The sequence below is a fragment of the Ananas comosus genome, linkage group 2 (genome assembly GCF_001540865.1).
Source record: "Ananas comosus cultivar F153 linkage group 2, ASM154086v1, whole genome shotgun sequence".
Lineage (NCBI taxonomy): Eukaryota > Viridiplantae > Streptophyta > Magnoliopsida > Poales > Bromeliaceae > Ananas > Ananas comosus.
Genome location: NC_033622.1, coordinates 1699041 through 1726935, shown reverse-complemented (window position 1 = coordinate 1726935; position 27895 = coordinate 1699041). Strand labels below are relative to the sequence as shown.

At 36.7% G+C, this 27895-nt stretch overlaps 2 protein-coding genes across 5 annotated transcripts; one reads left to right on the top strand and one right to left on the bottom strand.

Annotated features, from left to right (window-relative positions):
- Positions 3277 to 22412, top strand: LOC109704800 (disease resistance protein RPM1-like). 4 transcript variants are annotated; one of them, XM_020225595.1, is made up of 4 exons: positions 4113 to 4122; positions 16489 to 16490; positions 19201 to 21497; positions 21579 to 22411. In XM_020225595.1, the coding sequence occupies exons 3-4, from the start codon at positions 19223 to 19225 to the stop codon at positions 22076 to 22078; spliced, it is 2775 nt and encodes a 924-aa protein (XP_020081184.1). In that variant the 5' UTR covers positions 4113 to 4122; positions 16489 to 16490; positions 19201 to 19222; the 3' UTR covers positions 22079 to 22411. The 4 variants fall into 4 exon arrangements, with proteins under 4 accessions (XP_020081176.1, XP_020081184.1, XP_020081191.1 ...); XM_020225587.1 differs by lacking the exon at positions 16489 to 16490 and having other exon boundaries at positions 3277 to 4122; XM_020225602.1 differs by lacking the exons at positions 4113 to 4122; positions 16489 to 16490 and adding an exon at positions 7445 to 7583 and having other exon boundaries at positions 21579 to 22412.
- LOC109706890 (potassium/sodium hyperpolarization-activated cyclic nucleotide-gated channel 4-like) lies at positions 16160 to 17409 on the bottom strand. Its single transcript, XM_020227908.1, has 2 exons — positions 17362 to 17409; positions 16160 to 17125 (listed from the first exon to the last, which is right to left on the bottom strand). Exons 1-2 carry the CDS (start codon positions 17407 to 17409, stop codon positions 16160 to 16162), a joined length of 1014 nt encoding a protein of 337 aa, XP_020083497.1.

Below are 27895 nucleotides of genomic sequence, written 5' to 3'. Positions count from 1 at the left end.
ATAGAATTGTTTATAAAAAACCCTCCTTTTAAATACTATAAATCAAATATATATTGAATTAGATTTTAATTTTAAAATACTAATTTCCAAATATTATTTATAATTTACATGTACGGAAGTAGACCGAGTCATGGGAGTCCTCTCCGTGTTCTTTTTTTTTTTTATTTTTTATTTTAATTTCAGAACTCCCGTCCGTTGCGCGTAGGCCGCATTCACGTAGACCTTATGATTAACAAAATTGATCACTTTCATAATTCACAAAGGATGGTTCGGATTATCCTGTCATATAATATTCGGATTATCCTGTCAAAATTATATGTAAATTTGTTAAGATTATTATATTTGGTTCATCCAGTCTATAATTTAATTGGCAAAGTAGCATTACAAATGATGTAAGACTATTCCGAAAATATTATCGAATGAGAGTGGGTATCTCGTATTATTACTGGCGGGTAATCTTGCAATTATCTAGATTACAAGTTTACCCTCCTCCTTGGTGCTACCAAGTTTTTTGCTGTTAAATTTATCCATTTGATTATTTTCACCCGTTAGATCATACTATTCAACAAACCATCGACTCAACCCTAGAGGTCCATTATTATTCTAACCTTACATTTTTTTTATCCAATGGCCAAAACCCTAATAGCACCAATAACTCGGTGCTATTAATAGTACAATAGCCTCGTTCATATTTTATTACACTATTATGTAATAATAGCACGATCTGGATTTATTTTTATTTGAACAAACGGAAGTCAATTTTGGTGAATTTATTTTTCTTAGCTCCCGAGGGTTTTTAATACTCGTGGGGGCTTATTTGTAAGGTCTAGTAGTTAACTTGGTGCATTTTTGGTGGATTTAAAATTTCTTTGATAAAATCTATGAAATTCAGAAAAAGACAATCATCTCTCAATCATCATTATTTTATGTAATATTTCTCATAATTTTCAAAAACTGAAAGTCCTGCTATACAAAAGATACTCTGAGACGATCATCTAATTAAACTAAATTTTATTGGAATTGGAGTTTTGAGCACGAAATTATGAATTTCCAAAGTCATTAATTACTATGTGCACAGAATTTCTATTAACTATCAACAAAATTATTATCGGAATTGGATGTTCGGAAAAATCAATCGTTTCTAGTCTTTCAAATAACCTACCAGTACGCAACCAATTCAAAAAGATTATGCCTCGTATTCTGCAATCCTTTCTTAACCATCCACCTATCCCAGATATAAAGTACATCGTCTCCCAGCTCCTTTCTTAATTTTAAAATATTGATTACCAAATATTATTTACAATATATATATATATATATATATATATATATGTAAAAGTACACCAGGTGCAGGGAGTATATATGTATAGTTGGTAGCATCACTGGGTCCCTACGCGGAGACGACTCGCGTGGGTCGTGCGAGTCTTCTCCGCGTCTTTTTTTTATTTTTGATTTTAACAATATTTCAGGACTCAGCGGCCAAAGCGCGTCAGGGATATACTCTATTTGGCGGACCATTACAAAAACCACAGCGTAGCTGCTGTGCGTCAGCGCATATTTTACATAATTTGACCTACAAAATTTAGCATTTTTGTATAATTTGCGAATCATAATATTTTACTATTATATTTAATAATATTTTTTTATGGTAAAACAAACGGTAAATTACACTTTTCACCTCCAAACCATGTGACGCGTGATACTTTCGTCCTCAAAGTTTAATTTGTTATAACTTGTCGTTAGAACTATAAGGTTAGTGACACTTTTGTCCTCAAATTTTAATTAGTTATAATTTCTAGCTTAAATTGTAAAGCATGTGATATTTTAGTTCTTGAACTTTCTGAATTGTAGTATATCGTCTTTGATGATGTAATAATAATTAAAATACTATATTAGTTGAATACAAATAATTTATCCATACTTATTTTAAAAAGAAATTTGGTTGTGAGACTTAATTGTAATAATTCAGCAAGTTCAAGGACTAAAATGTCACAGGTCTTAAAGGTCGAGCCAGATATTATACCTAATTAAAGTTTAAGGACTAAAATAAAATGTATCGCATAAGTCGAGCCAAAAATTATAATAAATTAAAATTTGAGGACTAAAATATCACGCACGTCATAGTTTGAGGACCAAAAGTGTAATTTACCCCAAAACAAAATATAAAATTATATAACACTAAAACTTTTCGAATGCATAATGACGATGAGGGAGAAAAGCGCAGGGACGACGCCGAGCTTGACCAGCATCGGCGGTTGAGCGGGTAGAGCGTGACGAATGCAGAATGACGATGAGGGAGAAAAGTGCGGGCACGACGCTGGGCTCGACCAGCACAGGACGGTTGAGCGGGTAAAGCGTGACGAATGCAAAATAACGACAAGGGAGAAGAGTGCGGACATGGCGCCGAGCTCAACCAACACAGAGCGGTTGAGCGGGTAGAGTGCAATGCCAAAGAGCGCCTTGAGCCCGTCCTTGATTGAGTGAAAAGGAGCCTCGGAGGTGCAGATGAGCGTGAGGAGGAAGGCGAGGAGGAGCCGCTTCAAGACGATAATCGGATGGTAGGTAGAGTACAATTTTCGCTCAAATAATATAACTTTGCTCAAAAAGTATAATTTTTGTATCAAAAAATACAACATTCGTCTCGAAAAATGTAATTTTCTTGTGAAATAATGCAACTTTATTTTAATAACAACTTTATATTCTTTTTCCTTCTTCTCTGATTCTTGATCATTTCTGTAGGAGCGATGATATATAATGATTTTCAAGAAAAAAATATTTTTTATTTTTATTTATGATACACAATGGTCTTTCAAGAAAAAAAATATTTATTTATTTTTATTTATTTATTTTCTATCCTTTGCATCTTTATTCGCTCATTGGAGAAGCGCGGGCGCAACTTCATTCTCACCATCACGTGCGATAGCGAGCAACGCCTCGGCTACTGTAACGACCCAGCCCAACCACTGGCCCAAAATGCTTAAACCCAATTATTATTATTAGTATCATCACATCTCCATTCATATTCGATGTGGGATTATTAGGGTGTGACAAACTAGTCAGTTCAATCACACACACAGCGCAAGATCACCATGCGATGTGAGACTTGTCTCGCTAGTCTTGTCATCCAGTCCCTGCTATAGCCGGCCACCTTGTCATTCAGACTCCGGCATAGCCTATCATCTTGTCTTTCAGACCCTAACTCAGCCGAGACTCACCACACATTTCTTGCTGGTGAATCAGCTCTGATACCAAATGTAACGACCCAGCCCACTAGCAATAATAACTGTTGGGCCCAACCATCGGCCCAAAATGCTTAAGTCCAGTTATTATTACTAGTGTCTAAGTCTTTTATAAACCCAATCACATTCTCATTCATATCCGATGTGAGATTATTGGGGTGTGACAGCCACGAACTCATCGCCTCCATCTACTCCGCCCTCATTCGCGCCCGCTCCAAGTCCTCTTCCTTCAGCGTCAGCGTCAATGCCGGCACCGGCATTGGGGAAGGCGGAGAAAGAGGAGGCGGCAACATCCTTCTTACCGTCGCCGAAGGTCGACGTCGCAAAGACGGTGGAGGAGGCAAGGAGGGTCGGGGGGAAAGAGAGAGCGAGAGCGAGAGCGAGAGAGAGAGAAAGAGAGAGAGAGAGGAATAAGAATATTTTAGTCAGTTTTCTAAAAATTTGAGCTGAATTTGTAAAATTCAAAATAGTGACCCATTTTTATGAAATCTCGAAACTAATAGATATTTTATGCAAAAAGGCCATTTATTATTATTGAGATTAGATTTTACATAGATATTTTAGTAATTTTAGAATAAATTTAAAAATTTTGAATAGTAGTAAAAGGCAAATAATCAAAAGGAGCCCCTATAATTCCATGGCACACTACAACCAAGTACTGATGCGAAAAGTCAAGAGGGAAGTTTCTTGGTAGCTGCAATGTCCAAATCACTTGCTCCCAGTTTCTTGTTTATAATGTGTAGTTCATCCTCATCTCCCACTCCTCAATCCCTAATAAAACATTTACTTCAAGAGCTTCTCTAGTTGCAGTATTTTCTCTAGTTAAATTTGAGATTAATTATTTTGGAGCAGCTCCCTCTTCAATCTCCTTTCTGGATCTGTGGTTAGTTGTTCTTCTTCTTCTTCCCCTACTCTTCTTAATTAATTTTTATTTTCTTTGCTATCAAGTAGTTGATTCTGCAAAAGGGTTCAAGAAGTATGCTATATGTCTTTGTTGATTAATGTGTTGTTTGGATTCACTTGATCTTTGGAAACAAAATAACAAGAGATAATAATTAAGGTAGAATAATTTGGCCTCATGTAGTATTTTCACTTTATTGTTGATAATTGAGCATCTAAATCAATGATCAATACTATGAAAGATAATTAAGGATACTAGTCAAATAATGTCAAAAAGTTACAAAATTTAGTTTTCAAATACTTTTTCTAGTGTAGATCAAGTCTACTGGAGCCGATCGTTGATTTAAAAGCCGTATCATTAAAAAACAACTTGTTAGCACGGAGGCCTCCGTACTACCGATAGTATACCAGTCTAGCTCCATATAATGGTATGGGCAATAAACAGAATTCATTTCAACAAATTTTATATATGCTGGAAATGAATAGTACAATTTTAAAGGAAAAAAATAATTAGCATACAATTTTAAACTGAGTTAATAAAGTAATTTGAATAGTTTCTTGAAATTAAAAGATCATTTTTAATATTGACAAAATTAGAGGTGGACGGAAGGGTATATATGTACTCATGAAATTAACTCTTATCACTATAAGGTTATCTATACATATAATAAAAGTCGAACCCTAAACCGCCACGCGTCGCCTCCCCAGCGACCCCCCGCCTCCTCAGCTCTGCCCGCTTCCTTCGCTGGCGACGAGCGGCGTCACGTGCCTCCCGTCCCGTGTCTCTCCGAGTCGTTCTCTCTCCGAGCCGGGCCCCATCCCCTCTCCCTGTCGGATGCTTGTCGGGCCCTATGCTGACCTTCTCCTGCGGCCGACGTACGCCCGTTACATCTCTGCGTCAGGTTTGGCCGGTGTGCCCCTGTGGTTGCGGTATCTCTTCTCTTTGCTCCCCATGTGCATCCTAATTCTCCTGTCTCTGCAAATCTTTCCTCTAATCCCTTCTTCCGTCTCCGGCGCCGCCGGAAGTGGCTGGGGGTTCCTCTCTCAGGCTGGGTCTCTGCCAGGATTTGCCTATAAATAGGAGTGGCACCATGCGGACGAGGGGCGGGTTGTTTGTTTCCCTATATTTGATTAGTATAAAAACTCGATTCCACCATGTTCACACGAAAATGAAATAAGATGAAAAAAATTAAAATTTGGTTCGCTTTATACTTATTCAAAGTCAACTAACCCAATATTTAAATTGGCTTAAAGATAGAAATTAAGTGCAGGATAGAGGAAGAGGGAGAGAGTAATTAAATAATATATATACGCATATGAAAGTGTATATCAATATGATGTATTTAAGTATATATGTCGTACACATGTACAAGTAATTGCATATAATTAAGTCTAATACAATATTAGTCGCCTAATTTTTCCTGAAATTTCATTTACTTCATAAAATTTTTAGTTTTTTTTTTTTTTTTTTCAAATCAAGTTATCGAACTTTAACTTCTATTTCAATTAGATCACTGATCAAAATTTATTTCAGTTTTTAGATGAAATTTTACTTTGGTAGAATAAGTAGCCAGATAATTTCTGCCGGTTAACGTGACATTATGACAATTGAATTAACTATTACTTAACTTGTTTTGTTTAAACCCTAGGGGGATCACCACTATACCAACACCACTATTATTCTAATTCTATAATTTTTCATTCAAAATTTAAAAATTTGATAGTAAAAGAGCCAAAATACTATTAATAGTATTCTAGTCCAATTCTCTCTCTCTTTCTCTCTACTTGATGCTTCCAACTTTTTGACCCTTGATTAAAAAGTTGTATTAAGTTGGAATGATAGTGCTCCTAGGATTGAGCGGCTGATAGGATGATAATAATTCAATGTTAGAAATAATCAAAGAACCTGATCCAAGACTAGAAAGTCAGAAACACAAAGTCTTTTACTCTTAATATATATTATATAATATATATATATATAGTATGGACTGGGCTACTATTAGTAGCAAATTTTATTGTTGCTATCAGTTTTTTAGGCCTTTGGATCAACTCTTTTTATTATTTCTAACCATTGGATTAAATACTATAACCTAGTGGGCACCACTCAACCTAGGGGGACCACTCAACTCTAACCGACTAATATTATCCTAACCCTATCAATTTTTCATCAAGGGTTAAAAACTTGATAGCAAAAAGAGCGTTTTACTATTAATAGTATTCCAGCCTAATATATATATATATATATATATAGTTTTTTTTTATCAATAGAGTATATGATAACTTCTTCCAAAATCTGGTTCAATTTTCTGATTTTTGAGCCAAAATAAATTGTTAAAACCTACTTTTTAAATCTAATTTTTGACTTGGAATCAAAATTTAATTTAAAATTAAGATTCAAATTTTATATTAAATTCAAAATTTAAAATCGAATTAAAATTCAATTTTAAAATTTAAAATTAAATTAAATTTTCAATTTGAAAGTTTAAATTTTAAATTTAATAATAAAATTTTAGTTTTTAATTTCAAATCTCAAATTTAAATTTTAAATTATAAATAAAATATAAACCTTTAATTTCAATTTAAAATTTAGATTTAATTTGAAAATTCTAAATTTTTGAAATTTACAATTTCAAAATTAATTATTAAAATAAATTAAATTATCAAATAAATTTAAATTTTAAATTATATTTTGCGAAATTCTTAAAATAATATTAAATTTTAAAATTTATATTTTAAATTATAAGCTTGAAATTTGGAATTTAAAATTTGAAAATTGAAAATTCAAATTTATTTCTATTATTTAACAATTTAAATTTAAATTTAAATTTTTAATTGTTTAACTTTAAAATTAAAAACTTTATATTCAAATTCAAATTTTGAATTCAAATTTTAAAATAAGATTGACAAAAAATTATTAATTATAATTAATAAAGAAAATTTTAAAAAAATCAATTTTTTGTTAGATTAAGCTAAGCGCCCTACAATTTTTAACTAAAATTAATTTTCTAAATTAAAATTAATCCTGTAAAAATTATTATTTTTTAGAATATTGGCGAAACAGGCCCATAATTCATCATGGCCCACTGCAATCAAGTGCTGCTAGGAACATTAAAGGAAAAAAAAAAAATCTAGAATGTATTAGTTGTATTGGTGATGTGTCGTCATCTACCAATCAAATTGTTCCTTTATGATTGTTCACCCATCCCATCATGGTTAATAGAAAAATATTTTTATTATATTTTTTACTCAAAAGAAGGGATATAATTGACTTTTAATAGATGATGTGGTATGACTGATACATAATAGAATCTCTGATAATAAAGAGGGAAGAAGTTTCTCCATCAATAGCTGTACTGTCCAAATCATTTGCGCCCAATTATTTATTTCCTTATCAAATTTGATATTTGGAGCAGCCCCCTCTTCAATCTCTTCCTTGGATCTGTGGTCAGTTGTTCCTCTTCCACTTATTCTTTTTAATTAATTTTTAAGTTCCAAGTGTTCTTGTTTTTTATTTTCTTTGCTATAAGCTATTTAATTCTCTATTATACCGTTTGGTTCGGGTATAAGCAAGAACTAGTTATTACAGGGATAGGTACAAGTATGAGGATAAGAAAAATAGCGTTTGGATGAAAATTGGGTTGTTCCCGAGGATAAGAAAAATATTAGAAAGTTTTATATAGAAAATGAAGGTGTTGGTGGGGATAACCGAGAACTACTATTCTCGAATAAAAAATTAGCGTTTGGGTATAAAGGGGGGGATAAGAGCCTATCCCTATCCCTATTCCCAAACCAAACGGTGCATGCAATCAGAGAGTAATTCTTTTTGGCATACAGAGAATGCAATTAATTGATAGTGATTTTCTTTGGATTTAAACTTGCTAATGTACAACGAGATGACCTTCTACAACATCTTACAGATTGCAGCACAAATCAAAGAAGTTAAAATAGAACTTTTTAATCTTCGAACTTTTTGAATTGTAACAATATCATATTTGATGATGCAACAATATTTAAAATGCTGCATTAATTAGATATTTAATATTTTATCCATATTTATTTTAAAAAAATAGGCTGTGAAATTTAATTCCAATAATTCAGCAAGTCAAAATATCACATGCCTTATCCGTCGAGCTAGAATTACACCTATGTCACACCCCAATAATCCCACATCGAATAGAAATGAGAATATGATTGGGTATATAAGAGACTTAGACACTGGTAATAATAACTGGGCTTAAGCATTTTGGGCCAGTGTTTGGGCCCAACGAGTTATTGTTGCTAGTGGGCTGGGTCGTTACATTTGGTATCAGAGCCGGTTCACCAGCCAAAAATGTATTGCGAATCTCGACTGAGTCAGGGTCTGAAAGGCAATATGATCGGCTATGCCAGAGTCTGAATAACAAGATAGCCGGCTATGCCAGGGTCTGGATGACAAGGCTAGCGAGACTGAGTCAGGGTCTGAAAGGCAAGGTGATCGGGTATGCCAGAGTCTGAATAACAAGATAGCCGGCTATGCCAGGGTCTGGATGACAAGGCTAGCGAGACGAGTCACCCCAATAATCTCACATCGAAAATAGAAATGGGGATATGATTGGGTATATAAGAGACTTAGACACTGGTAATAATAACTGGGCTAAGCATTTTGGGCCAGTGTTTGGGCCCAACGAATTATTTTTGCTAGTGGGCTGGGACGTTACAATCTAATTAAAGTTCGAGAACTAAAATGTAATATGCAGTATAAAAGCTAAAAATTACAACAAATTAAAATTTAAGGACCGAAATGTCACGTGTCTCATAATTTGAGGACCGAATAATTTACTCTCAAACAAAAGGTAAAATTATATAACAACATAGTAAAACTTTCCGAATGTAGAATTGACAAAGTAAAAAATTTTGTCAGACTTTTTGAACACAGAATGCCGAAGCATATATATACTTTAGATATCTCAAATACAGTACGACGAAGCATATAACACGCTGGGCCACAGGGCAGTTAATCGAAGTTTTCATCCTATGTATAAAATTTCAAAATAATATCTAATATGTTCTTCAAAACTTCAAAATATCTTATATATTTACTCCTGGAGGATCAAAATATACTTACTGATTTTAAATAATTTCTTCAAATATCCTCATTTTTGCTGCGGTTTACTAATAAGATTTGATTTTGAAAGAATATTTTGATAATTTCAAAATAAATTAAAAAATTTTGATAAGGAGTAAAAGGTATATAATCAAAAGATTCCCTAAAATTAATTCATCATGGCCCACTGCACTCAAGTGCTGATGGGAGAAGTCAAGAGGAAAGATGTTTCTTGGTTGCTGCACTGTTCGTCCAGATCATCTCTCACTCCTCAAGCTCTAAACCATATGCTTCAAGAGCTTCTTTGGTTGCGGTATTTTCTCTAGTTAAATTTCAGATTAATTATTTTGGGAGAAATGATTCGGTACTTTAAAAAAATAAAAAAAAAAAAAATTTAACCGTTGATTAATAGAGAGTAAAAATATAACTTTAATACTTAGCAGGTAAAAGGATTATTTTATTCAAGGTTAGTTTGGTAATTAAATAATATAATATTTAAAGAAACTTTTAATTGAGGTCCTAAATTTATGCATTAATTAGCACTAATTTAGAAAATTAATTGATTAACCAAATTTATGCAATTATTAGGCATTAATTTAGGAATCTACTTTAAATGTTTTAGTGTTTCTCAAATTATGCATTAATTTAAATTATAGAAATTTTAGAAATAGTTTTATTTCTAAATACGATGAATTTAAATTTTAAAAATTAAATACTTAAAATTTAAAAGTGAAATTTAAATTAGAGGAATTTCATATTACTATTTAAAAACTAAATTTCTACCAAGATTTAAAAGACAGTTTATTCGCACAAGTTTAAAACGTAATGCATAAAAAACTTAAAGAGTAAGATTTCTACAATTAGTTTTCTCTAGAGGAATTTCATATTACTATTTAAATTTTAAATTCAATGATTTAAAATCCGTGAGTCAAACTCAAAATCCGTCAGCGTCATTAGTTCCAGAATAGCTGAACCGGTCGAAACGGGCTATTGGACTGCTATGTTCGGAGTCCAATACGTGCCAGAAGCCAACTCTACTCCGCGGCTTCTTCGGAAAACCAGAATTACTATTCACTTAAGTGAAAACTAAAAATTGCGTATCTTCTCCATTTTAGCTCATTTTCTCCTGAAACTTGACGAGTGCTTATGTAATTAAATTACACACATAAACATCGTCAACAGAGAGTTTAGTTGCACTGTCAAAATCTCAGTCCTTATATTATCCCTCCCTTAAAAGAAGTTTCGTCCCCGAAACTTGACCACATACCCACCAAAATCAAATTCGGATATTACTTCCACCTCTGTGATATCACCTTTGAGTACTGATCAGTCACCATTCATTTGGACAGCTCAACCTCCGAAGAAGGGGAGACACCAAGGACTACGATTCCTCCAGGACAAATCGAGGGAAAACGTAACAACCCAAAATCTACAGACCAAAACTCACCGGGATCAACATTATCCTATAACCTGCGGACAAAGACAATCCCGCGACTAGGATTATCAGATCCCCAATTACCAACTCTGAGATAAAAATTCTCCACTTAGAAATTCTAAATACACTCAACCTTGATCCGCATACCAGTAACCGACTCGATTACGTCGAAGGTTCACGTAGAAGAGACACGAGTCAACACCACAAGTCTGGAGTGTATTTTTATAGGCCGAAAAGACACACTCTGACTAGCCAACAACGTCAACTTGCTCACCACGAGCGAATAAGAAACGTTGTTCTAAAATTCGAGTCAAAATCACTCACACCGGAGACCACAGTCTCCACTAGTAACCACACAAACTGTCAAAACCTCATCAACCTAAAGCCATCTGCGACAATCTATAGTCCTAGGTCCAAGACGTTACTTTACATCTGACCAAAAGGTCCAACTGACGATACCAATTGGGCTAGACAATGTCTCCTCAAACTTAATACGGTACCAACAGACCACTGAAAGCTCTTTGCAAGTCCATCACTTGATGCATAGGTCGCCAATCACAAAAGCGATACTAACCGTTGGTGATGCTCAACACCTGTCTCAACAAGACCCTGTCGCTGCCGTCCTATCATGGACCCTAGCGATCGATGTTCCGAGCAACACCAAATGCCTATCTCATTGAGACCCAGGCGTACCTGTCACCAAATAATCGGACAAGTATAGCCTTCCAAGATTTGCACGCTAAGCCGAGTCACAACCTTATACGCTATCATATATGGTGACAATCAAGGCCAACCACCAGGCTCAAGTCACTCAATCACTGATTTCGAACCTCCCGGCAAATAGACCGAGACTACTAACCAAGCAAACCTTTTAACTGTGGGAAGCACAACTAAGAGCTACGAACACCCAGACTCGAACTAGAGTCAAAACCCCTTTATCAGTGACGATAAGTCAACTGTGCCAAACCTACTAAGGAATAACCCAAGGCTCGCTACGTGGTCAGAAAAGATCGACACTCAAGCTTTCCCACAAGACACTCTAGAGAACACATCGACCCAATCCATAAGTCCCAAACGGGAAGATAGTATTTCGTCACTCTTTCAACAGTATATTGTCTGCAGCCAATATACTTATCAAAAGAAAAGCAAAATATCCGAAGATCCATTATCAACAACGAGTTGGAAGTGTGACACGTCGAAGTATCAAGCCCCTTGATACCTCTTAACTGAACCAGAAGCTCACAACCAATACTATCGAAACATCAACTTTACAAGTCGACATTCGAAATTAGAACGACCCTGAACCGACTCACAGGGAGTCCTATAACTTTCAACATCCGAAGGCTACTAGCAACACTAAGCTGCGAACCACACGGACTGAGGCTTTAAGAAATGGTTTCTCTAACCGATTTTCACACCACAACCGAGCTTTAGTCAAAGTTCCGAGAATTCCTACAACAACCTGGAGTCTCTCGAATCAAGACGAAACCTATCACCAACTACAACTAACCCACAACACACCAATTTAGGTGTTAGAATATCCGCATACGATGTATGCCCCAACGAAAACTTGACACCAAAACTGTGTCAATCCGACTCTAGTACACGTCAATTTGGCGAAAGGACTAGTTCAAGGTCAAAAGACCCAAACCGCTAATTCTAATCAGTAATCAAGGAAGAGAGGTAGGCATCGCAACCCTACCCAAAGATCTGCGGAAGCAACACTAACAATGCAGTCGCCTAAACGACCGCTAACCAAACCCTGGGCTACGCCCTAATAGCCCCATTGAAGTCACGATCGTAACTGATCACAATGCCGTCTCCGTAGAGACACTCGCAACAGCTCTCGTGTCCTAAGTAGAGAGAGTGGCCTGGGCGTCGGCAGTTATGACACTCGCCTAGACCCGAAGATCACCTGGCCCTTCAAGGCCCCACCTGACAGGAGTGGCAACACTTGGGGAATACCGCCCCACCACTCAATGTCCAAAAAGAAGCACCGCCACTAGTCCCGACTAGGACACCAGCTTTGCAAAAATCGTAGTACATAAGGAAATAATCGTGTATTCGAGTTTACCAAACTCGACATGCACACCGGGACTCAAGCCCAAACCCCGCACTCACGTTCCTATATACCGTAGGTCTTCCTATGGTTCAACCTAACCAATGGTTCAGTTTCATTTACTTTTCAAAACAACCTATGAATGGTGTTGTGGTTGTAACTTGGCTCTGATACCATTTTAATCTGCCACGCCCCGGGGTCCCTTTTTAGTTTAAAGCATAGCGGAAAACCGTCTGAAATTTTTTTTTTTTGAAAACCTGACCCCAGAGTATGCCAGATCCGCCACAAATACAGGAGGTCTATTGTTCACACGAGTAGAGTCTCCCCTGTATTTGCACGGCGTCGCACAAGTACAAGAGTTCAAACATGATACAACCACAACCAGACGAACATACAAATAACCAACAGTTATACATTCATACACCATTCACCACAGTTTCATACTTATACATTCAATATTTAAACATAAATCCACATCTATCAGTTAAAATGTTTTCAACCAAAGAAACAGGTTTTGAAATACTAAGATATAAAATCCACAGAAAATCTTCTGAAAATTATTTTCCTACACATAAACTTTTATCTTTTTAAAAACGCTATTACGAGGGGTAGAAAACCTTTTATTTTACAAAATTCACAAACCAGATTATTACACTCATGAAAACCCAAAATTTCAAATGTAATAAAAATACTGAACCATATAAACTATCTAAGCTATAACAACTAAAATAATAAGGGTAATAACTAAACCGAAATAATCTGGGTCGGAGGCTCTATCGACCGCTACACACGTACCTCACGTCTCGTCCCACTACTCATCGCCCGCGATACCTGAAAAATAGTGGGGGAGGAGAGAACATGTAAACATGTCTCCCCTCCCAGTAGGTACAGCAAGCCGAAGAAGGCGAGGAGTACTCACCGGATCAGGAAGAGTTATACAACAACACGGGTCAGTGGAAATATAGTAGCAACAATAATACACGAAAGAGATATATAAGGTAATGAGCAGATATACTGAATACAGTAGCAATAAACTGAAAGAAAGTAGGAACTAAACTGAATAACGGCTACCGCTACTGTAACTGGAACAGAAAGCATATATGAATATCTACTATAGTAGCAAGACAACTATAAAGTAAGAACTGTAAGTATGCATGCAACGACTGCTACTATAGACATATGTGTCAACCGGACAAGAAGTCCAAAATACCCAATCTAAACCGCCGTGTCGGTCTAAGGACCTCAGGCAAAAGCCCACTACCACTCTACCTGCATATAACCTAGTCCTGACCGCTGGGCTCACGGGTTGGCACAAGTAACCACTTTTTCGAAAAAGAACACTCCTTGCTGTGGATCAGACCACCAGTGTTCGTGAAATGCGACGAGTCGGGCGATCAATGCTGATATGCTCAAAGGCCAACCGTCGGCAACCAGCCGACAATCACCGCCCCTCGAGGCTAACCGACCAAAAGATCATCCACTGTAAGAAAGTACAAGAACCGACCACTCAGGTCAACTAGGATGGAACAACTCGACACCCTCTCAACTGTATGCAAGTACTGACTAATCAAGTCAACTGGAATGGAACAACTCAACGTCCTACCAAAAATATGTAGATACTGATCAATAAGTTAACTACTGTATATATGCAAGAATCGATCAACAAGTCATCTGAGTATATAATCTAGGACTACCGTCGGCCACTAGCCGACAATCCTACCCCTCAGGGTACACCGACCTCAAAGGTCATCAAACGACGAGAAACAACAAGAGTCACGAACTGACTGACTAGGTCACAAACATGTCAAATAGTGGATATGAGTAAACTATAATCATCCGTCGGCAACTAACCGACAATACCACCCCTCAGGTTATACCGACCTTAACGGTCATCGGACAACGAAAGTCAAGGAACTCACCGAATAGGTCACAAATACGGGATACTAGAATCGACCGACTAGGTCACTAATCTCACAGATAGTCACGGAACCGCTCTACTATAAACATGATATAAGATATGTAGAACAGGCAAGTAGAGCAACAAGAAAACATGGTATCACATACAGATAAACTACTCTACTCCTACTCAGGATACTAAGCATGTAAACAACGAGCAGAGTATAACCAAACAACGTGGGTGTAATGTAAACAATAGAGGTGCAAAGCTCAACATATAATATATGCATGGATAATAACAAAAGAGCAAGGGTAAGAAACCATCACCGAGCTTGCACCACTGTACCAACGTCGGATCGAAGTAGCCACCTGTAAGGATGTCGCGTCTGTCTCCTGACTGCAAAAGAATATCGACAGGACCTATAGAGGGTTCACCGGGTTAGTATCTAACCCACAACTAATAACCACAGTATCCACAACCCCACAAACAATTTCACGAAGATCGGTTTCCCAATTCCAATTACCGTAACTCGCCGGGAGTCCCGAAAACCACACTGGGACGCCGTCGGGACCCACTAAGTGTCCCGAAACTCACCGACTCGTGTCACGAGTCGCCTGCTGTCCCAAAACACTCCAATTTGGATGTTTTGGCAGCAAACACAAGATAACACCACTACACAAATTATCGCCGGATAATTGTACGAATCCGGGTTCCCGAAAGTGTCTATTTCGACACCGGAACCCACCGTCGCTCACCAATCATCACTGAACCCACAAAATGATGATGGTGACCAGCCAACAAGGCTCAGCGACAATTCACAGGATAAACAAACCACGTTGGAAGAAATCCGAACCGAAACCGCGTTCTTTCGGCGAATTTCGCCGCAAAACGCATCGAAATCGACTCTTCGATTTCTGCAAAAGCTAATGGATCATGGATAATCAGTCCAGAGGTCACCACACACACATATGCACTGCCCACAGTAGCCACATAATGCACAATTGCACAAATGCCCCTCACTTTACGTAAAATCCCTATATTTTATGTAAATCGGGCGATGACATGGCTCGTTCACGCAAACTAAGGACTTCCAAGGTCCGCCGAGACACGTACTGACAGGTCTCGACGTACCGGAGGCCGTGCTCATGATCTGGGGCACAATGACTCACTGTGGGAAGCGCGGGAGCAACCCGAAGGTTCAGCGAACAGCGCGCAGTCGAGGAAAAACACGCCGAACAGAACTAACCGGACTCTGTTGATCAAAAGTGAGGTGATCACTGGGATCGCCACTGACCAACGATCACCATTCTCACCTCCGGAGGCATCAGGACATCCTCGGATCGCCGGAACAACGCACGCAAACCAGAAACAGCAGCCAAAAAGGCTCTTATAGGGTCTACACCGCCGAAACAGCGTAACGGAGCCTCCCCGATAGAAAATAAGGTAAGCACGATGATCAGCGATGAGTCACAATCATTGTGCTCCCTTCCGTAGAGATCGAGAAGCCTCGGATTGCTCGGAACAGTAAACTACTCAAGAAAAGCTCTTAACTAAGCTTATCGGAGCAAGGTAGGGCGCGGGAGGCCGGACGGCGGACGCGCTGGCAGAGGAGGGTGCAGCCAGTGTGGGGAGACCAGGGCTTGCACCGGACGACGACGGGAGGTGGCGGAGGCGGAGGACGATGATGCCCTAGCCGCACAACCCGAGGAGAGCTCAGGCTCATCTCGGTTGACAGGGTGCTCCGGCGGCGGGGTAGCCGGCGATGAACGGGTACGGCCGGCCAGGGAAGACCGGCGCTCGCTCCAGCCGGCGACGGAAGGCAGCGGCGGCGAAGCTGGAACATCCCGAGCCCGTACTGCTGAGCTTGGGTTTCAGCGGTGCAGCTGTAGCCGGCGGCGGTCGGGGGTGCCCAGGGACGACGGCGACGGGGCCCTAGAGGCCGGACGGAGAGGAGGAGGCGGCGGGCGACGGCGGCGGTAGCCCGCAGCTCGGGCGCAACCGCGCCGAGCTTGGCTCGGTCTCCAGCCTTGGGCGGCAGCGCCCAAGGCACGTGGCAGCGGCAGCGACCCTTTCGGCCGGGGGAGGGGGTACCGTAGGCCATGATGGAGGCCGCAGGGGTGGACAAGGGCGGCTGCGGCGTGGGGTTGGAGCTACCAGGTCTGCTCGGCCCGAGCAGACCTGGGGCGGCTGCAGGATTGGCCCCGGCGGCGGCGGCGCTGCCCCAAGGGGCGGCGGCGGTCGGCCGGGGAGGCTCGCCGGGGCAGGGGGCGACATCGGCAAGGTGCTTGGAGGCAATGTAGCCTCGGCCCGCATCTAACCCGAGAGAAAGAGGAGGATTGAGGGAGATGGAGAGAGAAGAAGGTGGGAGATGGTGGCTGTGGCGATGGCTGCTGGCCGGGGTTGGGTCGGCGGCGGCCGGGAGGGGCGCGGCGTATGAGGAGAAGGGGGGTAGGGCGGCTAGGTTCGCTGGAGCTAGGTTTAGGGTTAGGGTTTCATGGAAAACCCTAGAAGCCTTTAAATACGTAAGGCGATAAATCGTGCAAAAGTCCCTCCAAACTCGATATTTCGCTCCGAGTCCCTCACAGCTTGAATAAAATGCACGAATACCCCTCCACGTGCGATCTCGCGTAAAACGGTACATAAAATGTCGCGACTTTTGCGAAATTACCGTTTTGCCATCGCCAACCTCTCCTCGATCAACGTGCGATCTCCGCTTGTCCGTCCGTCAGATTTGCGAACGGATTGCACCAGTGCGATCAGCACCACGGAGACAACATAGCTACCATTTTGGTTCATCTCGATCGGTCGCGGATTCGCGGCGAGAACCGTTCCAACTCTCCAATAGAAGAACTACGCACAAATACATATAAAACATGTATTTTTGGATTTTCTCGAAATCCGTGCGTCAAACTCAAAATTCGTCAGCGCCATTAGTTCCAGAATAGCTGAACTGGTCGAAACGGGCTATTGGACTGCTATGTTCGAAGTCCAATACGTGCCAGAAGCCAACTCTACGCCGCGGCTTCTCCGGAAAACCAGAGTTACTATTCACTTAAGTGAAAACTAAAAATTGCGTATCTTCTCCATTTTAGCTCATTTTCTCCTGAAACTTGACGAGTGCTTATGTAATTAAATTACACATATAAACATCGTCAACAGAGAGTTTAGTTACACTGTCAAAATCTCAGTCCTTACAAATATATATATATGTTGTTTCGATTCACTTGATCTTTGGTAACAAAATAACAAGAGATAATTAATAATTAAGGTAGAATAATTTGGCCTTATTATATACTTTCACTTTATTGTTAATGATTGAGCGTCTAAATCGATGATCAATACCATGCAAGATGCTAAATATACTAAAGGATACATAAACTTTCTAGAAAAAGAGTTTTATGATTTTCAAAATTTATTTTCTGGCTTGCCAAGTGGGCATAATTTGAAAGTTCAAAACTAGCGACATTCTAAAAATATAATTAAAAAAAAATCTTAAATTCACAATCTTGGTTACAACTCTTGATCTAAATAGTTGAGAGGGTTTTATTTCTTTGCAGTTAAACAAGAAGAAAGTGTCTTGTTTTACTTGTTAAATTATCAATTTTAAGACCATTTGATCACTAGGTAAATGATAATGACAAAAAAAAAAAAATTCAGTTTCTAAACCATGCAAACATTCTAGATTATATTTAACGATACAAGACGTTTATTTAAATGCCTCATCATAAAAAAAAATAAAAAAAAAAATATCAAAGTCATTTCACTTAAGAAATATTCCTGCTGAACTCACAAAGATAACAATTATTTTGGGAAAAAAAAAACTCAGTTAATATCAAAACTAGTAATGTAGAACTTTTACAAATTGCAACACAAATCACAAAAGTTGAAATAGAACTTTCAGATTCTGGTCTGATAATAGGCGGTATGAAACTATGAATGTCGAGGCAATAAAATTTAACATATTAGATATACGGGAGTTTCATGAGTCTAAAATTTAAGTTCTTATATTTCTATCAAAACAAAACTATTTGAAAAAGCACTAATAGTTTCTTGCTCAAATGACTTATCGTCCTGATAAATATTAACTTAATTATGAACAAGAAGAGGGCTTCAAAACAAACTTGATTTATAATTGTTAATTGTAAAATAATTTACAATCACGCTTAATGTGATACCATCTACTCACTAGCTAGCAGCAGATTGATTTACTTTCCAACTCTTTATTGATTTCATACTCCTCTAAAGGACTTTTTCACAACTTGATCTACAAATATACATTGAGGTCGAGTTCAATATGACTAGTTATGATGAATCTTTAATCTCAAAATTTTGTTAAACTGAATCTTGAACAAGTTATTGCTTTTTGTTCTTCCAGACTACAATACTGTTAATGGTGTTTCTTTTTTTTTAACTGAGGATTCTAACAAATGTTTGTTTAGTGCACTACAGAGTTATTCCGATTGAGACAATTAATTACATATTTTTTTACAAAAATTGCCTTGAATCATAAGAGCGTTAAAAAATAATCATTTTTGCTAGTGGTGCATTTGAAGAGACATGGTAATTTGAAAAGATTGTACATTTTAGGCTCAATTCAGAGGAAGTGCCCATGGCGGAGGCTGTGGTAAGCTCATTACTCCTAAATATCGGTGCGACCTTAGCTAGTGAAGCAACTAAAGCAGCAACATCACGATTACTAACACGGATATCAGCAATGGAAGACCTTGTGGAGGATATAAGTGACATTAAGGGTGAGCTTCAGAGCATGCTATCCTTCCTACGGATCGCTGAAAGATTAAAACAGAAGGATGAGAGCACAACAACCATCATAAAACAAACAAGAGATTTGGCTTTCGACATTGAGGATATTATAGATGAGTTCACATACAAGCTCGGTGAAGAGCAAGGAGGGGTCCAGCCTACAACAGTCAAGATGTGCAGAAATATAGCAACTTGGCGTCGCCTTAGCAAGAGGCTTAACAAAATCAAAGTTAAGCTTCGAAACATTAAGGAAAGAAGGGAGCGATATGATACAAGCAGAATGGAAAATGAAGCAAGACCTCTAATAGCTGCTGGCGGTAGCAAGAGCCCCGCAGAATTAGCACATTTTGTCGAGGAGGATGATATCGTGGGTATTGACAAGTACAGGGACTTGTTGCTCAGATGGTTGAAAGATGAGGATGAGCAGCAACGACAGCCCATGATAATCTCAGTATTGGGGATGGGTGGTCTAGGGAAGACCACTCTCGTGACTCATGTGTACAATATCATCGAAGCTTCTTTTGATGCTTGTGCCTGGGTTGCTGTATCTCAAAGTTATGAGACGGATGATTTGCTTAGACAGATCTTAAAAGAGTTCTATAGGAAAGATCGTGAGAAAGGAGAAGCACCTAACAACATTAATACCATGGATTATAGAAGCTTGGTTGAGACTATCCGCACTTATTTGCAGTGTAAAAAGTATGTACTTATTCTGGATGATGTTTGGAGTACTGATGTACTGGACAATATAAAGAATGCACTTCTGAATAGTAATAGCAAGAGTAGAATAGTTCTCACAACAAGGATTCGCGATGTAGCACTATTAGCAAACGAGAACCGTATGTTTGAGCTAAAGACGCTAGAGGCAGGTCATTCATGGGATTTGTTTTGTAAAAATGCATTTTGGAAAAGTGCAAACAAGATTTGCCCACCGCCCTTAGAACAATGTGCTAAAAAAGTTGTCGAGAAGTGCGGTGGCTTGCCCCTTGCTATCGTATCTATAGCCCGTCTCTTATCATTTCGAGATGAAACAGGTTCCGAATGGGAGAAGGTTTACAAAGATCTTGAGTGGTATCTAACTAACAACGAATCGAAGCTCCATGAAAAAGTACATAACATTTTGAAACTTAGTTTTGACGATCTTCCCTATTACCTTCGAAATTGCTTCTTATATTGTTCCAGCTTTCCGGAAGACTATACAATTGAAAGTTACAGGCTCATAAGGCTTTGGGTGGCCGAAGGGTTCATTGAAGAAAGAGGAATAACGATGGAGGAAGTGGCCGAGGACTACCTTCACGAACTAGTTCACCGCTGTCTACTACAAGTGGTTGAGAGGAACGATATCGGTAGAGTTCAAGAATGTCGAATGCATGACATCATTCGAGTCCTTGCTCTTTCGGAGTCAAAGGAGTTAAGTTTCTGCATGGTTTACGAGAATTCACGGACAATATTGCAGAGATCCAAAGTGCGCCGCTTGTCAATCCTAAGCAATATAACTAATTATCGTACTGAAGACAAATCTCATTTGCGTTCAGTGCTTGTTTTCAACAATTCCATGAGCAATGATTTACTGGAGTCGGTCTTAAGATCATCAAAATTTTTACGTGTCTTGGAACTACAAGGAGCGCGAATCGAGAAACTACCGAGTGAGATTTGTAACCTATTCAACCTGCATTATCTAGGCTTGCAGCGAACAAGAATATACGAGCTTCCAAGATCAATCGGGAAGCTACGAAATCTGCAAGTATTAGATGCAGATCACACTGGAATAGAAAAGCTGCCGGAGGAAATAACAGAGCTCCAAAAGTTGAGACATCTACATTTGTCCGACGACTGGGGTAAGAACATCAAGGCACCGGTGGGAATATGGCGCTTGAAGGGCTTGCAGACTTTAACACCTATTGAAGCAACTGAGGAGATTGTGCGGAATGTAGAAGCTTTGACAGAGTTGCGGACATTTTCAATAACGGGCGTAAGAACCCATCACTGTGCAGACTTGTGGAATAGTATCACAAAGATGAGCCATCTTAGCAATTTATTTGTCAGCAGTGAACGTGGGCAAGAATTACAGCAGTTGGGCACCCTGCGCCTACCTCCACCAATTCAAGCATTACATCTGTATGGTGAATTAGAAAAAAACTCACTCCCTGAGCTTGCCACATCCTTTGGGTCTCTAACAAACCTTACCTCATTATTCCTTTTAGGTGCAAAATTGGATGAAGATACGTTTCCTCACCTGCAAGCGCTGCCCGCGTTGATAGTTCTCTACCTTTATGAGGCATATGACGGCATGAAGTTGCACTTCCAAGCAACATCATTCCCGAAGCTAAAGAAATTGGGAATAGTAGGTGCCCCGGAGCTCAGTCAGGTGGAAATCGAAAGAGGAGCAATGGCAAGCCTGTATAAGCTTCAGCTAGACGGTTGCCTCGAGCTAAAGGAGCTGCCCCACGGCATCGAGTACCTTACCACCCTTCAGGATTTATACATTGGCCATCTAGCAGAGGAACTTGTTGAGCTGCTTCTAGGAGGAGGAGGAGGAGGAGAAGGCGACCACAGCAATGACTTGCGCACGAGGGTTCGCCACATCCCGAATTTTACTATTTCATTCAAACGAGACGAAGGGAGTGTCACAGAAACGATTAAATTTATTCCACATCATGTAGGTGAGTTTGTGCGCTTTTTGCAAGGCACCGACCGAGCTTGATGCTTCCATATTTTCCGCCTCGGATCTTCTAAACAATCCGTCCGTGCTCGATGAAAATTGAAAATGTTGATCGATATATGCAGGTGTTATCTTATAGCATGTGTATTTTATTTTATTTTATTCTCAATGTATGTGTGTGTAAAAGTGGATGCATCAAATTAGTTGGTGCATGTCTTCAGCTACTCGTATTATGTATTTGGAGAATGCTTTGTACCCTTTTAAAACTTTATTTATTTATGTATTTGGAGAATGCTTTGTACCCTTTTAAAACTTTATTTATTTATTTATTTGGAGAATGCTTTGTACCCTTAAAACTTTCTTTATTGGCTAAAATAAAAAAAAAAAAACCTTCCCTTATGAATATCCATATTTTTTTACTTTCTAAGATGACTAAATTTTCTTTACTTGTTAAGGAAACAATAAATTTTTTTTATTGCATTTCTAACAATTTAAGGGTATATTCAATATAAATTATAAGAAATGGACGGAATAGTAGTGACGGAACTCTGATGATTGAAGGGCGTTTAAATCCATCAACTTGAAATTTTGATAAGATGAAATATAGGGTGTGTTTGGTTCGAACTTGAAATCGATATCGAAATCGGAACGAGAATAAGATGGAAATAGAATCGGAATGATTCATTACCTCATTCTATTTGCTTCGCTATTTAAATCGGAATCGGAATGAATCATTCTTATTGTCGGTATTTGGTTCAGATAGATATTAGAAACGTAATCAAATTAATATGCCAAATTTATCTTTACAGTATATTAGTTTACATTCAAACTGAAAATTAAATATTAAAAATTTGCGTCAAAATTTTAAAATGATGTCAAAATTTTAAATATATTTTAAAAAAATTAAAAATTGAAATTGAACGGATGATTCAAAATATGAAACTAAATTTCGATTTATTCAAGTTCAAATTTAAAATTATAATTTCAATTTTGATTTGAATCCATAAATTTAATTTAAAATTTAAATAAAATTTAAATAACTAAAATTTTACATTTTAAATTAAATTTAAATTTAAATTCAAAATTTTAAATTAGATTCAAAATGTTTGATTGAATTTTAATTTTTAATTTAAGTTCAAATTAAAATGTAAATTTATAAATATAATTTTTAAACTTAAATTTATGTTTTAATTAAAAAATAAGCTTTAAAAAGTTAAATTTAATCCGAATAAATCCATTCCGCCTGGATTCAATTTTCAATCCGGCCTCCTAGGCCGGATTGGAAAAAAGGGTAATTGGGAGGATTCCCACTCACCCAGGAATCAGAATTGGAATGGAAATCCCGTATACCAAAAACAGACAAACGGATTCGTCCCTTTCAATTTCAATTCCAGGATGAAAAATAGGTGAACCAAACACGCCCATAGATTTTTGAAAGCCAGTAGAGGAACTGAAAAAACAAGTATTTACATAGAGTTTTCTATATGTTACCCTTATTAAAAATTTTAAAAACTTTTTTGAAGAAAAAGCTTTCGTATAATGTCTGAAAGGATAAAAGCAAATTTCAGTTCTTAACTAGGTTGAGTTAATCTAAATAGGACTTGATATAACAAGATACGAATAGATCATAAATAGAAGATGTAGTTTCACAAATATTGTTGTTTAACAGATTAGTGAGAAAATCTATTGTTAGATTTCGATTTAAATTTATAGTTATTTAAATTAAAGTCAAATTTATTTAAAATTAAAGTCAAAATCTACTTTAATTAGGATAAGATGAGATTTAGTTTTATTAAAACATAAATAGAGTTTAATTAAGAATCTAATTGGACTGTGAATTCTAATTAGTCTCCACATTCGACACATTCATTACATATAAGATGTAATGGCCAGAGGAGGGAATTAATTAAGCTCTCAATTAAATAGTATTTAGCAAATCAGAGGGGTCAATTATATTGAAATAGTGATGACCAACTTGTGGGCCAATTAATTTTAATTCACATGTGCAACTCATATCACCATAGTTGTTGAAACGAAAATCAAAGTCCCTCTATCTCTTGACCTTTTCTCATAGACATATTGTTTGTTTTTAATAAACCACCGCTACGCATGGTATCTATAATATTAGAGTATATAATACATGATTCATTTACTACTAATTGAATTGAATTTGATTATAGATTAATGTAGATATAGATAAAATTATCAGGCTAATCCTACTTTATTTATATTTATCCGAAAGAGAAAAAAAAGAAAAAAAGAAGAGAGTAGTTGGAATATGCATCGAATTCAGATTTCTTCCATTAATTTTGAAAAAAAATTTCTATCAAAAGATATCTTCCGTTAATTCTGAAAAATTTTCTATCAAAAGAGGCGTATAGGTTTGTTCTTTATTATGTGGAGTGACTAATTTAATAATTAGTTGTAACTTTATTCTACAACATGATTCAGGGTTAACCTTAACTTAAATTTGAATTATCACAATTATATCATATACTGTGTTTGGAACAACTATGGTTAATTGATGCATAATTATACAACTAAAAGAGATTCCAAAAAATTTTGCCCAAAGTTTTTTTTTCCCCCTTATAGAGAATAGACTTTTATCTGAAGACTAATCAATATTTATAATGCCTTTCATTGTGGAAGATATATGTGGTTCAATGATAGCTCCTACTACTGTAGTTTAGGCAATACCAAATCCATTTTTACAAAAGCAGCTCTTTTTCAATAGTATGTATCAAATGGAACACCTGCTATTACCATACTAAGCAGATAGTTTCCGGTCTAAGTACAATTGTATAAGTACTCGGATTTCATTGGGTAATACTAAAGGCAAAGTCCCTAACGTTCTCGTTGGTCCAATCACAAATACATACTTGACTGTCCTAATGTCCTCATAAGCCCAATCACAAACGCAAATGCAAATCAAGATCACCATTCGATGTGAGACTCATCACATATTTTTGGCTAGTAAAATATCTCTAAAACTCAATATAACGACTCAATCTACTAGTAGTAATAATTCGTAGATTCAAGTCATCAGCTCAAAATGTTTAAGCCTATTATTATTATTAGGATTTATGATCAATATGGTTGTGGGGTTTCCTTACATTTTAACCAAAAAACAAATTAAATTATAAGCTTTCTTGTTGACTTGTATTACTTATACGACTTGTCATTACACAAAATCTCTTATAACTTATTATATCACTTATGAAGACGTGGCATTAGCATCTTCTTATCATTATAGCTTTATTATTATAGCAACTCGATTCCACCATGCTAGGACAAAAATGAAATAGGACGAAAAACATTAGAATTTGGTTCAACTTATACTTAATTATTCAAAGTTAACTAAGTCAAATTTTAAAATTGGTTTGGAGATAAGAAGAATGGGAGAGGAAAAGGGAGAGAATAGTTAAATAAGAGAAATGATTTGGATCTCCCACTTAGATATATTATTTTAAAATATTGTTGTTGATGTGTTAGCACATATGTGGATTTAGAGTTTAAGTCGATTTAGATTATAATTACGGCTTTTGCAGTTTAATAATGATGTTTAAGATTTAAAATATAGTGTTTCAGGTTTAATAATAATGTTGCCAATATATCAAGAACATTAATTTTAGGATATTTTGGGCATCCGTAACCGCGCTGATTAAATAATACATGCACGCTTACTATATATGTATGACATATATATACAATGTGTCTATATTATTATAAGAAGCCAATTGTATCGTACCATTTTCACACGAAAATGAAATAAGACAAAAAATATATTAGAATTTGGTTCTATTTATACCTATTGAAAGTATAATAAGTTTGGGAGAGAGGAAGATAGAGAGAGTAATTAACTGAATAATATAAGCATACGCAAGTGTATATCTGCATAACATGTGATGTATCTTTATTATTATAATAGGTCAATTCCACCGTGTTTACACGGAAATTAAATAAATTGAAAAAATATTAAATTTGAATCTATTTATACCTATTCAAAGTATAGTAAGTATGGGAGAAAGGAAGGAGGGAGAGAGACGAATTAAATTAAATAATGCACGCGTACGTATGCATTTAAGTATATCGTATACACGTATAAATAAATTGCGCATACTTTTAATACATTTTTGGCCGCCTATCATTTCCTGAAATTTCATTTGAAGGGTGTTTGGCTTCTCAGAAAAGTGTGAAAATTATTTTTCAAAACAAAGGTTTTGATAAAAAAAAAAAATTTCACAGTTTTAATTAATTTGTTTTTCTGAATAAAAATTTGGAAAATAAAAGTCATTTTATTTAACTTTTTAGATGAAGTAAAGAAGGGGCAATAAATTCAACTAGCAAGTAGTGATGAGGCAGTGACAAGTAGTCATTACAACTATTGTATTGTCTCAAAATAGTATTGAATAATTTAATTGAATTGAATTATTTTATTTAATAATTAGTATTTTGATCATCTCTAAAAGATGATATGACAATTGAATTAATTATCACCTGTTTGTTTCAAAAACTTTAGAAATCCTAACAAGAGGACCTCATTAAAACGAAAATGAAGTTTCGTAACTTAATTTAAATGAATAAAGAGTAATTAAATTACACTTTTGGCGCTCGAACTATGAGGAGCTAGCGTGACATTTTAATTATTGGCGCATCATCAACTACAATACTGCCCCACCACTTTTACTATAATAATTTATCAAAACTTTGCCAATTAACTAGATTGAATTACAGAACTTGATTGCAATAAATCAGAAAGTTTGAACTAAAAATTATAACAAATTAAAATTTAAGAACCAAAGTATCACGCATTTTATATATAGTTCGAGAACCAAAGTGTAGTTTTCCCTAAATTAAAGTTCAATAATCTAAATAAAAACCAAACGATGTAATTCGCCTATGAAGTATGTTCAAATCAAATTAAGATTATTTATTTATCATCCAAGTCAACAAAGACTAGCGAGTAATACTAAATTACTATATATTCTATATTTATACACCTATGTATTGAGCTGGCATACTCATCCTTTAATCTAGCCTTTTGGCCATTAGATCAAAAACCAACAATACTAACTAGTGTGGGAATTTTTCTATTCAGGCATAATACAAAGAGCCATTAATATTGATCCAATAACCAAAAAAGTTCTAGCACCAAAAATTTGATGCTTCTAAAAATATCCCAACTGGACCTATATATATAGAGCTACGTACCGTGCTTTCAAAAAATATAAAAGAGTTAATCAATCTTTTTGGCCGTTGAATCAATTCCTTTAATCATTTCTAACCTTCGGATTTATATTATTACTCTAGAGGGGACCACTCAATTCTAGAAAAATCACTCAATTCTAAGGAGGACCATTATCATCCTGACCCTCTAATCCTTGATCCAAGGGGTAAAAAGTCGGAAGCACCAACTCCTTTATGCTTCCGAAAGTATAATAGTTCTACACTATGGGGCCGTTTGGTTGGATGTAGTTGCAGAAACAGTGTAGTTGAAAATACATGCAGTTGCAAATACTGCAGTTATAACTACACCTAGTCTGTTTGGTTTTACGCAGTTGCAACTGCTGCAGTTCCATTTCTTCTGTTTGGTAATATGAAGCTGATAGTTGTATTGATAAATTTTGTCACCTCTTCAGATAGAGTGGTGAGGTTACCTTCACTAAACATAAAATAATTGTATAAATTTATTAATTATTTAAATTTACTATTTATAAATAAATAAGTAGATATATATAATATTTTTATATTTTTCAATAATTCTTCAACTTATTAATCGACACATTTAAAATTTTTAATTTATTTAATTTTAATATGTAAATCAAACTTTAAAAATTTAAACGATTCTCTCATTTTTTT